The 12770-nt window shown below is 36.3% G+C and overlaps 3 protein-coding genes and 2 long non-coding RNA genes across 7 annotated transcripts; 4 read left to right on the top strand and 1 right to left on the bottom strand.

Moving 5' to 3' along the window:
• The first annotated feature begins 104 nt into the window (after nucleotides 1-104).
• On the top strand, nucleotides 105-3668 carry LOC111782842. Its single transcript, XM_023663661.1, has 6 exons — nucleotides 105-513; nucleotides 886-999; nucleotides 1621-1701; nucleotides 1984-2156; nucleotides 2255-2351; nucleotides 3150-3668. The coding sequence occupies exons 1-6, from the start codon at nucleotides 214-216 to the stop codon at nucleotides 3258-3260; spliced, it is 876 nt and encodes a 291-aa protein (XP_023519429.1). The 5' UTR covers nucleotides 105-213; the 3' UTR covers nucleotides 3261-3668.
• On the top strand, nucleotides 2365-2838 carry LOC111782844. Its single transcript, XR_002813208.1, has 2 exons — nucleotides 2365-2670; nucleotides 2772-2838. It is a non-coding gene; the product is annotated as an uncharacterized LOC111782844 (long non-coding RNA).
• A 181-nt stretch (nucleotides 3669-3849) lies between the features above and the next one.
• On the top strand, nucleotides 3850-9638 carry LOC111782841. 3 transcript variants are annotated; one of them, XM_023663658.1, is made up of 10 exons: nucleotides 3850-3968; nucleotides 5045-5088; nucleotides 7703-8054; nucleotides 8167-8200; nucleotides 8302-8523; nucleotides 8605-8694; nucleotides 8804-8869; nucleotides 8950-9041; nucleotides 9124-9171; nucleotides 9257-9638. In XM_023663658.1, the coding sequence occupies exons 1-10, from the start codon at nucleotides 3943-3945 to the stop codon at nucleotides 9372-9374; spliced, it is 1092 nt and encodes a 363-aa protein (XP_023519426.1). In that variant the 5' UTR covers nucleotides 3850-3942; the 3' UTR covers nucleotides 9375-9638. The 3 variants fall into 3 exon arrangements, with proteins under 3 accessions (XP_023519426.1, XP_023519428.1, XP_023519427.1); XM_023663660.1 differs by lacking the exons at nucleotides 3850-3968; nucleotides 5045-5088 and adding an exon at nucleotides 6576-6754; XM_023663659.1 differs by lacking the exons at nucleotides 3850-3968; nucleotides 5045-5088 and adding an exon at nucleotides 6761-6913.
• On the bottom strand, nucleotides 8102-8560 carry LOC111782843. The gene is made up of 2 exons (XR_002813207.1): nucleotides 8470-8560; nucleotides 8102-8327 (listed from the first exon to the last, which is right to left on the bottom strand). It is a non-coding gene; the product is annotated as an uncharacterized LOC111782843 (long non-coding RNA).
• Nucleotides 9639-10988: 1350 nt separating the features above from the next.
• LOC111782839 lies at nucleotides 10989-12628 on the top strand. Its single transcript, XM_023663657.1, has 3 exons — nucleotides 10989-12020; nucleotides 12167-12226; nucleotides 12340-12628. Exons 1-3 carry the CDS (start codon nucleotides 11012-11014, stop codon nucleotides 12363-12365), a joined length of 1095 nt encoding a protein of 364 aa, XP_023519425.1. The 5' UTR covers nucleotides 10989-11011; the 3' UTR covers nucleotides 12366-12628.
• The last annotated feature ends 142 nt before the right edge of the window (nucleotides 12629-12770 follow it).

Here is a 12770-nt window from a genome sequence, read left to right on the forward strand (position 1 = left end):
CCACAAACCCAAATTTATCTCATCTATTATAGTATTGCATTAGGGGTACTTACGTAACTTCAATTTCTAAATTTCGGATTAGAGTCGATTTCTCGCGTACAAGTTTAGTTATTTTTTAACTTCGGGTGACATTGAAGCCAATTCATTCGTCTTGCACAGATCCTTTGATTGAACGGAGAGAAATTCAGCTGAATTTTGGAAGAAGAGGGGAGAATGCATTCGTTGAGCTTCAAGGTTTTGGGTGATTTTAATGCGAGATCGAGGATGAATTTACCGGGACGAGGAAGCTTTTGTGTTCCGGAAATGGAGGTCGGGGCAATGAGGTGTTTTGGGCGCCATCGAGCATTTGGAAGAACTTGTAGGATTGTAGCGTGCGCTTCGGAGAGAAATGGTGATGGTGGTGGAGGAAAACAGAGCCAGAGCTCGAGTACGAGTCCGAGTCGTTCGTTTCTGTCCCGCAGTGAAACTTATGCACTACTGAAACAGCAATTGGAGGTTGCCGCCAAGTCCGAGGTCTCTCTCTCCTCTCCTCTCTTTCTCTTACCACCATTTGTCTCGTAAATCAATGTCCTTAAGCTAATTGGAGCCAAAAATTCACGAGTCTGGTGGAATTAGTTGTTTGAGTTTCCAAGTGAAATGGAAGTATGGACGCTTTTCCCCCTGTAATCATCATTGGTACATCGTATTATTGATTACTTCCGTCGGATTATGTTTTAATTGTTAGTTAAATTGACTCCGCATAGATTTTCTGGTTAAGGAGCCTTGCCATACCTATCTAGGTTAATTATGACCAGATATGAGTAGTAGAGGCAAAACAATTATGCAGCTTTCAAATACTACGTTCATCTATGAATTTTTCCTCTATTTATCGCTTGTCAAATCTAGGATTATGAAGAAGCTGCAAGGATACGCGACTCGTTAAAATTATTTGAAGAGGAAGAGCCAGTTTTGCGTCTTCGAAGATTGATGAAGGAGGCTATTTCTAGTGAGAGATTTGAGGTACACTTTGTTCTAGATCTCATCACTTATTGCCATTCTATTCTACCATGCAATCTTTCATCGTGGAAGTAGAACAAGAATGTAAGTATTCAATTCCAGTGTGATTACTTCAGAGTAGACTTTAATTGAATGTTCTATGTGCCTTTCACATCTTAATACCTTGTTCCAGTTCTGCATAATTGTTGTTCATTTCTTCATTATACCTTGTTCCAGTTCTGCATAGTTGTTATTCTGGTTCTTCATAATGCTTTGGTTGGCTTCATTTCTGGTTCAAAAAATTATGCAATGAAAGACATAAAAATAGACAAATGCCACGTACTACCCTGTTTTTCCTAATGCTCCGGTTAGCTTCGCTGCAATGAAGGACATAGCCTAGACTAACGCCACCTATTACCCTTTTCTATGAATGACTGGTAAATATAATGACTTCGAGTCCGATAGATAGATCTCTTCATCTGTTTTGGCCCTTGGGGGTTAATAATTAAATGTGTATATATTCGATCTCTGTACGAGCTTGGACTGCTGCAATCTCGATGGACTCCATAACTTTATTTCATATCATGATACTGTGTCTTTAGCATTACTTCTTTCCATTGATCTGTTTACAAAAAAATATTTCAGGATGCCGCTAAATATCGTGATGAGCTGAATGAAATTGCCCCTCACTGTCTTCTGAAATGTGCAAGTGATGCAACAACTTTGGTACATTTCTTGATCTTCTTATGAATGTTGTTGATGGATTAAATACCATATCATTTAATTAATTATTGAAGTAACCTACTCCTGCAATCTGAATCAAACCTACTATCATATATACTACCTAATATTGTCTAAACTTCTTTAATTCACAAGGAGTTAGAAAATAATAATCATTCCCTCCTTCGGAAAAAATTGATTAGAGCAATGGAGTATTTAGAAGCTAGAATTTACAAAGGAGAGTACAAAAATATTGAATATAGACAATTTTAATGAGTGATTCTACAGGGTATCAGGGTACAAGTTAGGAGCGTTTACATTGAAGGGCGAAGCCAACCTTCAAAGAATCATTACTTTTTTGCATATCGAATAAGGATAACCAATAATTCAGACCGTCCAATTCAACTTCTCAGAAGACATTGGATTATCACGGATGCAAATGGGAGAACAGAAAACGTCTGGTAAGTTTGACTTGCTTTGGTACTTTCCTCCTTGATTTATTAAGCCTGTGAGGGTGCTCTCCATCTCAACCTGGTCATTCTTTTTTAAAATTTTGCAGGGGCGTTGGTGTTATTGGTGAACAACCAGTCATACTTCCTAGGACTGGTTTTGAATATTCATCAGCATGCCCATTAAGTACTGCTAACGGCAGAATGGTTAGAATGATTTTACTCATGATTCTTGCAATTAGGATTTTTTTTTCTTTCTCTTCGCTAGCTCTATCAGTTTTTCTGAACCTGGAAACTGAATGCTATAGCGTATTGTTTTGAACTGATTTGTAAATTTACAGTCAAACTTGTTTGATAAATAAACTTAATATTAGCTGTCACGTTTTTTTACCAAGGGAATTTTTAACTCACATGTGGAGTGCGTGCTTCAAACATGATTTCTTGGGAATTTTTTTTATTTTGAGTTTTGTTTTAGTGAGACATCTATGATGCAAAAAAAATTTCCTTCTTGTTTATGTCTAACTAGGTAAGAAGCAACTTGACATTTTTCAAACTCAGACATGTCTAACAAGCCTGAACATCCTTGATAGATTGAAAAAAAAAAAAAAAAAAAANATGTCTAACTAGGTAAGAAGCAACTTGACATTTTTCAAACTCAGACATGTCTAACAAGCCTGAACATCCTTGATAGATTAAAAAAAAAAAAAAAAAAAAATTCACTAGACATTTTGACAATTGCATTGTTTTTTTTTGGTAATTGCTTGCTCACGCTGCATATTACATCATGCTTTTCATCAAATTCTACTCAATCAACTCATTGTATGAGTGGAAACTATTCTTATATGTAATATGTAAAAAAATATACAAGTTGTGGAACAATGCAGAGCTTTTGAAATTTTATAATCTTGCATATTATATAAATTTTTAATCTCAATTGTGAATTCATGCATTTTTGGCATTTTGTATATGGGTTGGGAACCTGAGTTCTTACTAAATGTGATGCAGGAAGGTGACTTTGAAATGAAGTACATTGATCGAGTGGGCGAACAATCATTTAACGTTGCTATTGCTCCATTCTCTCTCTCCATATTAGGAGATAGCTCAGATGCTTTCTGATGTTGAAACTGCAACCTAAAGTCAACCATGCAGAGGTTTTTCAGGACATAAGAAGTCTGTCGAAAATGCTGTTCGCAGATTTTGTAGATATTCTTTCACAGAAGACCAAAGCTCACGAACAAATCCATTATACTCTCAAATGAATTTGGAAATGTTGGGAGCTTTTTATGTTTGCAGACTCCAAAGAGAGTTGTTGTAAAGATCAATGTGTATAGATTTGCTGCAACTTTAAGCAAATAGGTAGACTTAATTCATTATTGCGAAGCTTTCAGTCAGATTGAAGTTGAACCATATTGTATTCAAGAATTGTCATCAGCATCTCGGATTTATGTTAGACCCATCTTGATGATTTAAAACTGGCGAGGACCTCATATTTATATTCAGTTGTACATTGCAGTCTTGCTTTAACTCTTCTTTCTGGTAGGTTTTAATGTTTCTTCTTCCTCACACTGCTGCGTTAAATGATTGGTCAGCGGAGTGAATATGCTTGTCCAAATTGTTATTAATTATTATTACTATCCTTTACCCCTTCCGCTCTGCCTTTGACTTCTGTCCATTGATTTAACCGTTTCCAGCTCAAAATTTACAGGTGCTTTGCTTGGAAATCTCGAGAGTTCGATATGGGCTTGGCGCTCTCTCTAGTTGTCTTGACTAGGGCTGGGCAGCAGCGAGCGGATGGCGGATGCAGCACGGAGTCATCGGTACAATGTATGAATAAATGAACATTATTTCTACCAACTATTTACATTATTTGAAGATCTATTACTATGTCTTTACACCTGCTTAATGCCTCAAATAATCAGCCTCTATCAGTTGATACTTACTGCCAATTAGGGTACCTGGTCTAGCTAGCTTAGCCTATCAATATTTCACCCCATGAAACAATAACAAAGTAACGAATTTCAACGGTGAATAGTTATATAAAATTCCCTTTGTTTTGTTTATATGAAAAGGCCACAACATAAAAAATTTAGTCTCTCTGGTTCTTGGAAAATGGCACTTTTTAGTAGTGATCCAAACCTGCTCATATCCACGACTTCTCGAAACAGTGAGCTAATGCATAGTGTTTAGGTGTGTCTTTGAACCCTTGAAGAGTGTTGGTTTGCACTGCCCTGCAAACTCTAGAAACAGAAGACGTAAAGAAACACAATTTCTTAGCTATTACCCCTTAGCTTTGCGTTCCTCGAAGTCTTTTCAGACGCATTCTATATATGCATTTGCTCCTCGCTGCCCTCTCATTCTGCATTTCTTTTTTAAAACTGCATGAGAGTTTGTTTCAGCTCCTTACTAGCGGTTCGTTTTTCCCCTTTACAAATATGCTTATTTTGTTAGGAATCACGAATATCTATAATGGTATGATATTCCTCCCTTTGTTTTTAGTTTTCTCAAAAGGCCTCGTACCGATGAAGATTGTGTTCATTGCTTATAAACCCATGATCTTCCTCTTAATTAGCCAACGTGGGACTACTTCTCCCAATAATCTTCAAGATGCCAAAGATAATAAGTGTAGGAGGGAGATAGAGAAATAAGGGTCTGCTCTTTTAGCAGAAGTTCGTAATTTGGATTATGTTTGGTTCCTACGACTAATTTCCTTTTCGTTTAACTGTTCGAATTAATCAGAATAACATTGCTTTATTCCTTTTGATTTACTGTTTATGATCTTCCCTATTCTACTTTATTCCCAGCTAGCTGTGTGTTCTTTTTCTTCTCTCTTTTTGCTTCACCATATAGACAGCAAGAAAAACAATATATGAAGTTATTCATAGAATTTTCCAATTTCACAGCGAGAACAGCAAGATGGAAGCTGGACCTTGGTATTTGCTTACAGGTGATTACAGTATAATCCTGACATTTTATTTTATTTGTTCATCTATTTTTTAAAATTATATCACATAACCTTGACAACCCAAAAAATGGCTCATTTTAATGTATATTTATTCTTTTTCCTTTTCTGTTTTTTCAAAAATAAAATTTGAAAAGGATGCGTCGAGCAAGCAGCCCGACCCCCAACTCCTGGTTCTACGTAACGAAGCCTTTCTAAAACTGACGAACTTATATGAATGAAATTAATATTTTATTGATTTTGATAAGATTTTGTGGTTTAAATTATTACGAATTTAAATTTCAACCCTTCAATATATGGACTAAATTGTTATTTTTATGAAAGTTCACCGATCAAAGTATTTTTTTTTATTATTATTATGGTGGTTTTTATACCAGAACGGAAAAGATTGTGAACCCGTGAAGGACATGTGCCCTACAAACTCATTGGTCATAAGTTTTCAAAGGAGGGGTCAAGGTCACATGTTAGGGGTCCCATTCCTTAAAGCTTAACATGATGATTATATCTTTTAGATGTTGAAGGACACAATGGCCCCCTAATGCCTTGTGCTTTCCACTTTTTGATGATTTTCATTTTGATTAATCTTGGATTGCCAAAATATCAGAGGGCTCAAAACTTTGGTCCCACCTCCAATTATGGTGCTGCAATCACCATATCATTGTCTCACAATCATATATGCTTTTCTTCTTATTATTATTGTTCTTTACAAGGTTTTGTAAGCCATCATAATTGGATAAAGTGTGCCTTGTTCATTTATAAGCCATCATGTTCATTTACTCTAATAAATTTATTTAATTTCTGCATTTCTTTTTATAAACATATTGATTTGGTCTTCCGTTTTAATGAAAATTTGGCACAAAATGTCATATTCAAATGTTAAGTTAGCTTGTTTGAAATAATTTGGGAAGAAAATGTTATTATTTTCTTTAGTAAAATTAATTTTTCTATTAATATTTACAAAAAAAATTTAAAGGTTTTTGTATGTATTTTTTTACAATAGTTTAATGAATAAAAAAACTTCATAAATTTAGATTAATTTGAACTTTTTTTCATTCTAATTTTTTAAATTGTCTTTTATACGTTGAAACGAACTATATATACTTTTTTTCGACATTAAATATATTTTTAAATAATTTATTATTCTTTTTACACAATGTTCCTCGTGTTTGGAAACGAAATTGGTATACTTACGAAAAAAATCAAAAGAAAAAGAATCCAATGATAAAAATGCAAAATGGGGGAAGTAAAGTTATAATTTACAGAATAATTTTCTCTTTTTTTTTTTTTATTATTATTATTATTTACACTTAATAAATTTAAAATTTAGAGTGGCTAATAAAGATGTGAGATTAAATGCCAAAAAAGTTCAATACTTTTATTAGTGTTTTATTTTAATAACCTTAATCCATTCAAAAAAGCACCTTCGACTTCATGCTCTGCAACACAATCTCTCTCTCTCTGTCTCTCTCTCTCTGTTCATCGACACATTGAAAATGAAAACCAAGTAAAGGGGACAAAAAATTAACATGCGCCTTGGAAAATGAAAAAGAATCATTAAAAAAATTTGTATGGATTTGTGGGGAGAGATTCAGATTTTGGGAGAGTTCTCTGCTCTATTGCTGTTTTTCAAGATTCTGTGTTTGATTTTGAGGTAATGGGCAAAAGAGAAGCTTACACTCAAAGCTCCACAGAGCCTTTTCTCTCTCTATCTCTCTCTCTCTTCTGCTTTGCTTTATTTAAATTTCTGTCCACGCCATAGAAGAAAAGCATCTCCCCCAATCACACACTTCCCACTTTCTTCCTCTCCATTGTAAGTATAAACTCTTTTCTTCCCTTAGAATTTAGCTGTTCCTCATTTTATTTCCAAAAACTTGTTTAAAGTTTCGAATCTGTCCCCATTTCTGCCATTTCTTTCGTCAAATGGGAAATGGGTTCTTCTTGTTTTAAGCTTCTCACCATCTTCTTCTACATACTTCCACTATTTTATGCCTAAAAAACATCCTTAAACTTCTCGACTTTGCCTCTGTTTTGCACCCATGGATTGTGATCATGTTTCTGCTCACCTTTCTTCAAACTGGGTTCTCCAGAAAGTGTGTGTTTTTTCCTTAAAATAACTGGTTTTTCATCTCTTTCAGCCATGGTGATATCCTTTTCTTTGTCGACAATGTATTCTTTTGTTTGATTTTGAGTTCTCTGCTCTGGCTACTGAGGGTTTCGATTTTGATCATTTTGGTTCTTCAATCCTGTCCCTTTCTTGCCTTCTGGTTCTCAGATTCCCTGAAAATAACTGGTCGCTGTCATTTCTTTTTTACTTTTATCTTCTGTCGTTGTTCTGTGTTCTTCCCCTGTTCCTCAATTTAGCTGAGGCTTCAAAGTTTTTACTCCCATTCACTGAAACTAAGCGATTCTTTCTTACCCAACAAAACCTCGTGATTGAAGAGCAAAATTTCTTCAGTTTGTTCTAACATTTTGCATTTCTTCATTCTTGGAGTGTTCAAGGAACATAATTTTCCTTCTCTAAACCCACATTTGGCTTGTACCCTTTACGGAAAAAAGCTCCATTTTCATAACCCTGGTAACAAAATGAGTTTTTTAACAGGGTCCTCCAAGAAATCTTGGCAGCCGATCATGACAGATGATACAACAACTTCCAGTTACTGGCTCAACTGGAGGGTTGTGCTTTGCATTATATGGGTTCTGCTTACACTGAGTTTTGCATTGTTTCTGATATGGAAATATGAGGCCCGTGGGAATAAAGAGTGTAATAGGGAAGAAACTCAGAAAGAGGAAGCTGGAGCTTTGTATGATGATGAAACATGGCGGCCCTGTTTTAAAGGAATGCATCCTGCTTGGCTGTTGGCCTTCCGAGTGTTGGCTTTCTGTGTTCTCTTGGTGCTCCTCATTGTCACTGCTGTTGTTGATGGAGGCGACATATTTTACTTCTATACTCAGTGAGTTCTCATTGATTTTGTTTCTGTAACTCAGTATTCAAACATTGAAAGCTCAAAGAGATTCAAAGTGCAAAACTCTGTTCCTTTAATATGGCTGTGCTGTGTGAAACAGGTGGACTTTTATGTCAATCACCATTTATTTTGGGGTATGTCCATCATTTTCAAAGAGCCCTTTTTCCATATATGTTCCTCTCGGTTTCCTTCTTCCTTCTTTATTTGCTTATAATCTCCACTTTTCTGTTCATAGCTTGGATCACTGCTCTCCGTTTATGGCTGCTACCAATATCAGAAGAAAGTTAGTGGTGAGAAAGTGGATAATGTGGAGGGAGATGCAGAACAAGGCACTTCAACAAGTGGGGACGGTTCAGTTACTTCAAATACAGAGAAAAATCCATCCATTCGTGAAGAACATCACCTCATACGACAACGTGCAGGATTTTGGGGCTATGTCTTTCAGATTATCTTCCAGGTTGGCGCATTATTGAGTATCACCATTTCCATTTTCTTCGTTAGCTTACTGAACTTTTGTCCCCTTTGCTGTTCTTGATAGATGAATGCAGGAGCTGTTATGCTGACAGATTGCGTCTTTTGGTTCATAATCGTTCCATTTCTCACCATCAAGGATTACAACCTTAATTTTGTAAGTGCTTAGCAGCTGCAAATTGAGCTTATGAATGTGCATAACCCGTAAAATGTTGGCTTTCAACTTCATTGCTCTAAAGAGCCAATGTGACTCTTTTTCTTGGCAGTTGATAGTAAATATGCACACAATCAATGCCGTTTTCTTGCTAGGAGACACCGCTTTGAACTCTTTGGTAAGTGATGAAAACAACTCCACTTTGCTTCTCTTCTCTTGTTTAGCATGCCTCAGTTCTAATAAATCACAACTTTTCAGCGATTTCCCTGGTTTCGAATCGGATATTTCTTTGTCTGGACGGTCATTTATGTAATCTTTCAATGGATCGTTCATGCTTCTGTGAGATTATGGTAAGTTCATTGCCTCTCTTCCTTTCTTTCCAATTCGATTTGGTTCATGTTGATACAACAATGATCTCTCCCTGCAAAACAGGTGGCCATATCCATTTCTGGATCTCTCATCTTCCTACGCCCCTCTTTGGTAAGTGTCTTGGTGTGTTTTCCTGTCAACCATGTTCTGCATTTTCATCAAAACTGATTGTCTTGTGATTTCAATGAACGTGAAGGTACTTGACCGTGGCCCTAATGCACATTCCTTGCTATGGCATCTTCACACTGATCATAAGACTAAAACACCATGTATTTTCAACGCGGTGCCCTCAATCCTTTCAATGCACGAGGTAATCGACGAAGTCATCCTGAAAGATATTTCATTAAACTTCTCCAAAGGAGGAAAAGAAGCATAAATGACAAAAGTGTTTGATGTAAATGAGTTGTGCAGACATGACAATCTTGACAGGAAAGAAAGAAGAGCAAAAGGTTGAAGGTTTCCTTAGGCAATTAGATTAACAAGCTCAAAAGAGTTGTATGTATGTATGTAACCCAAAGGAATATTTTCTATTCTATTTGGCATAGAATATAAAGAGACCCCAGCTTTGTTCTCTTCTCTATCAGTGGCCACCATATTCATCCTCTTTCCCTTTCACTTTCCCCAATATAGGGATTGGATCCTTGCCTTGCCTTGCCTTGCCAGCATGAAACATAATGTTGTCTAAGTCATTTGTTTTCAAGTCCTTTCAGTTAATGGTAATGGAAGCCAGTGGAGCATAAAGTGGCAAAGGAGGGTCAAAAAAGGGTGCAAGAATAAGAACATCCTTTCACTTTGGAATTTAAAGCGCTAAGGAAAAGTTTTGGATCTATCACTCTCTTCCTTCCCCTACAAAACCCATATTCAAAATTTATCCGCTAATCATAGAACAATCACGGTTTAATAAATCTCTAAAACTTTTTTAAAAGAAAATTAATCTATAGATATAAAATGATAAATATGTTTAATGAAATTTTAGAGTTTCAATTTTTTATTCATTAAATCGAAGGATTTTAAAAGGTAGCAGAATTTTTAGACTAAATTTGTGTGAAAACTTCTCCCTATCCGACACGTTTTAAAGTCATGAGGCTAATGACAATAAAATAACGGATCAAAGCAAATAATATTTACTAACAATGGACTTAGACGATTACAATTTGTAATTTTGAAATTTAAGTCACACAACAAACACAAATCTCAAAGTTAATGATCACATTTATAATTTGACCTAAAAAATTACCATGCAAAGTCTTTCAATTAATATATATCTCTACGCAATCTATTGTTGGATTTTGAAATTAGGTCGAGACCAAGTCCGAAGACTCGGTTTTGACTCTATTTTAGGTCAAGCTCCTACAAACACAAATCTGTTTTCTTGGACATGCTTGTTGACAACTGACCATGAGTCACTTTTATAATTGAACTCTCATGTATCCATGCCTAAGTCATTTTTGCATACCATATGGAGCGACCCATATATATCCTCATTACAAACAATAAAATTTCTGCCTATTTNTTTTTTTTTTTTTTTTTTTTTTTGCTATTCTTTTATAATTACATTATTAGTGTAATTAACCAAACCCTAGCACAAAATAATTGGATTAAGTCAGGTGATAGAAATAAGAACACATGTAGAAAATTTATAATAATAATTTAACCTACTTTGATGAAATTGAAAAATTTTAGAGAAAGTTCTTGCATTTTCATTCTTCTCGGATAGCTAATTCAAGGTAAAAATTGGTTTTCCTATAAAGAAATGAAGAATATAGAACTGGAAGCTTCTGCTTTCGGCTGGGAATCTCCCGCTCAATGGGGCATTTGAAGAAAAAAAGAAATTGTTGGCGATGAGAGAGAGCTAAAGCTAGCAGGATTTCACAAAAAGCTGAAGAAAATCAAAACATTCAACCAACAAACATGAAAACAAATCATACCTCAAGAAAAAGCAGGAAGCGAAATGGATTCGAAGTCACAGATTCAATCCAATTTCTTCAACATTACTCTTCTGAAAAAAGTAGCCCTAATCATCCCCTTAAACCCGAGCGCAATCTCTACACCATCTCAAGCAAAGTATCAATTTCCCCAAACCAAATCCCTCCTCCGTCAAGCTCAATTCTCACTCACTCCTCCTTCGTCTCCCTCAACCATGTCCACAACCACTCTCCTCTTCTTCTCTCTCATCCTCTCATCTCTTCCACTATTCAGTTCCACAGCCAACATCCACTCCAACGCCTGCCGGTCCTTCTGCGGCAACATCACCGTCGACTATCCTTTCTCCCTCCAGAACGGCTGCGGCCATCCTGGCTACCGCGACCTTCTGTACTGCATGAACGATGTTCTAATGTTCCACATCCGATCCGGATCCTACAGAGTCTTGGACATCGATTACGCTTACGAATCCCTAACTCTCCACGACCCTCACATGTCGACCTGCGACACAATCGTCCTCGGCGGTCGAGGCAACGGCTTCGACGTCGAAGAGTGGCGGTCGCCATACCTAAACCCGACGTCCGATAACGCCTTTCTCCTCATCGGTTGCTCCGCCCAATCGCCGCTCTTCCAAGGATTCCCAAACAAGCATCTCGTCTGTAGAAACATTTCCGGTATGAGCTGCGAGGAGTATTACGACTGTCCGGCGTGGGATTTACTGGGCCATCGGCGACCGGATCGGGTTTACGGGTCCGGCCCACCAGAGTGCTGTGCGATTCCTTTTGGGTCCATTAAGGCCATAAATCTCACGAAGCTCCAGTGTGAAGGCTATAGTAGTGCTTATAGTTTGGCCCCGTTGAGGATTAATGGGCCTGATGAGTGGGCCTACGGGATCCGTGTGAAATATTCCGTCCAAGCAAATGAAGACTTTTGCCGAGCGTGCCAAGCCACTGGCGGCACGTGCGGCTATGGCACTGATGGTGATAGACAGTTGTGCATGTGTGGGACCACCAATTCTACCTCTACATGTGATTTCCGTAAGTTAACAATTATTTATTAAATGCAAAATTTCATTATTCCATAATTATCAAATAATATTAGTTTTTTTTATTCTGTATATATTACGTCATAAATACAGAGCAAAGGTTCATAAATATTTTAATTATATTAATTTAATTTGTAGTTATGAGCTCATTATCAACGAGGAGAACGTCATGGACAATAATCAAATCCATATTAGCAGGTAAAATCACTCGTTCATTCATTTGTTTATTATAATTATAATTATAATTATATATATATTAATTAATTATCCATTAATTTTATATAATTGATTGGTAAATAATATAATTATAGGAAGCTTGATGCTGATGCTAGCTTAGGCAGAGAAGAGTCAATTACGATGTGGGACATTGCTTATAGCTAGGCCAAAGAAACTCTGCCGTTGAGATCAGAATATTAATATTTTGATGTACACGTGTACGGTGGAGAAAATTACTCGATTTATAAATTTTGAGCATTTTATGAATTTTAATAATGCATTTGGCATATGGATGTTGGAAGCTGATTCATGATCATGTAAGCCCGTGGCTGATTTTCGAGCAATATATTTTTTTTTTGTTTTTTTTTTTTTTTTTTGGGAAAACATAGTATTTCTGTATCAATTTACGGTGGCATGGTCTGTTTTGACTGGTTATTCTACCGCCGGCAGATATTGTCTGCTTTGATTGATTATTCTATAGCCGACAGATATTGTCTGCTTTGGTCTGTTTTGACTGATTATTCTA

The sequence above is a fragment of the Cucurbita pepo genome, chromosome LG20 (genome assembly GCF_002806865.2).
Source record: "Cucurbita pepo subsp. pepo cultivar mu-cu-16 chromosome LG20, ASM280686v2, whole genome shotgun sequence".
Classification (NCBI taxonomy): Eukaryota; Viridiplantae; Streptophyta; class Magnoliopsida; order Cucurbitales; family Cucurbitaceae; genus Cucurbita; species Cucurbita pepo.

Bases quoted from the DNA above. Each gene is read 5' to 3' on its own strand.
- LOC111782842 (XM_023663661.1), top strand. From the start codon at position 214: ATGCATTCGTTGAGCTTCAAGGTTTTGGGTGATTTTAATGCGAGATCG. The intron at 514-885 runs GTCTCTCTCTCC...TGTCAAATCTAG, and splicing joins AGGTTGCCGCCAAGTCCGAG to GATTATGAAGAAGCTGCAAG. The intron at 2,352-3,149 runs GTTAGAATGATT...AATGTGATGCAG, and splicing joins GTACTGCTAACGGCAGAATG to GAAGGTGACTTTGAAATGAA.
- LOC111782841 (XM_023663658.1), top strand. From the start codon at position 3,943: ATGCAGCACGGAGTCATCGGTACAAT. The intron at 3,969-5,044 runs GTATGAATAAAT...CCAATTTCACAG, and splicing joins CACGGAGTCATCGGTACAAT to CGAGAACAGCAAGATGGAAG. The intron at 8,055-8,166 runs GTGAGTTCTCAT...TGTGTGAAACAG, and splicing joins ATATTTTACTTCTATACTCA to GTGGACTTTTATGTCAATCA.
- LOC111782839 (XM_023663657.1), top strand. From the start codon at position 11,012: ATGGATTCGAAGTCACAGATTCAATCCAATTTCTTCAACATTACTCTT. The intron at 12,021-12,166 runs GTAAGTTAACAA...TTTAATTTGTAG, and splicing joins TACCTCTACATGTGATTTCC to TTATGAGCTCATTATCAACG. The intron at 12,227-12,339 runs GTAAAATCACTC...ATATAATTATAG, and splicing joins AATCAAATCCATATTAGCAG to GAAGCTTGATGCTGATGCTA.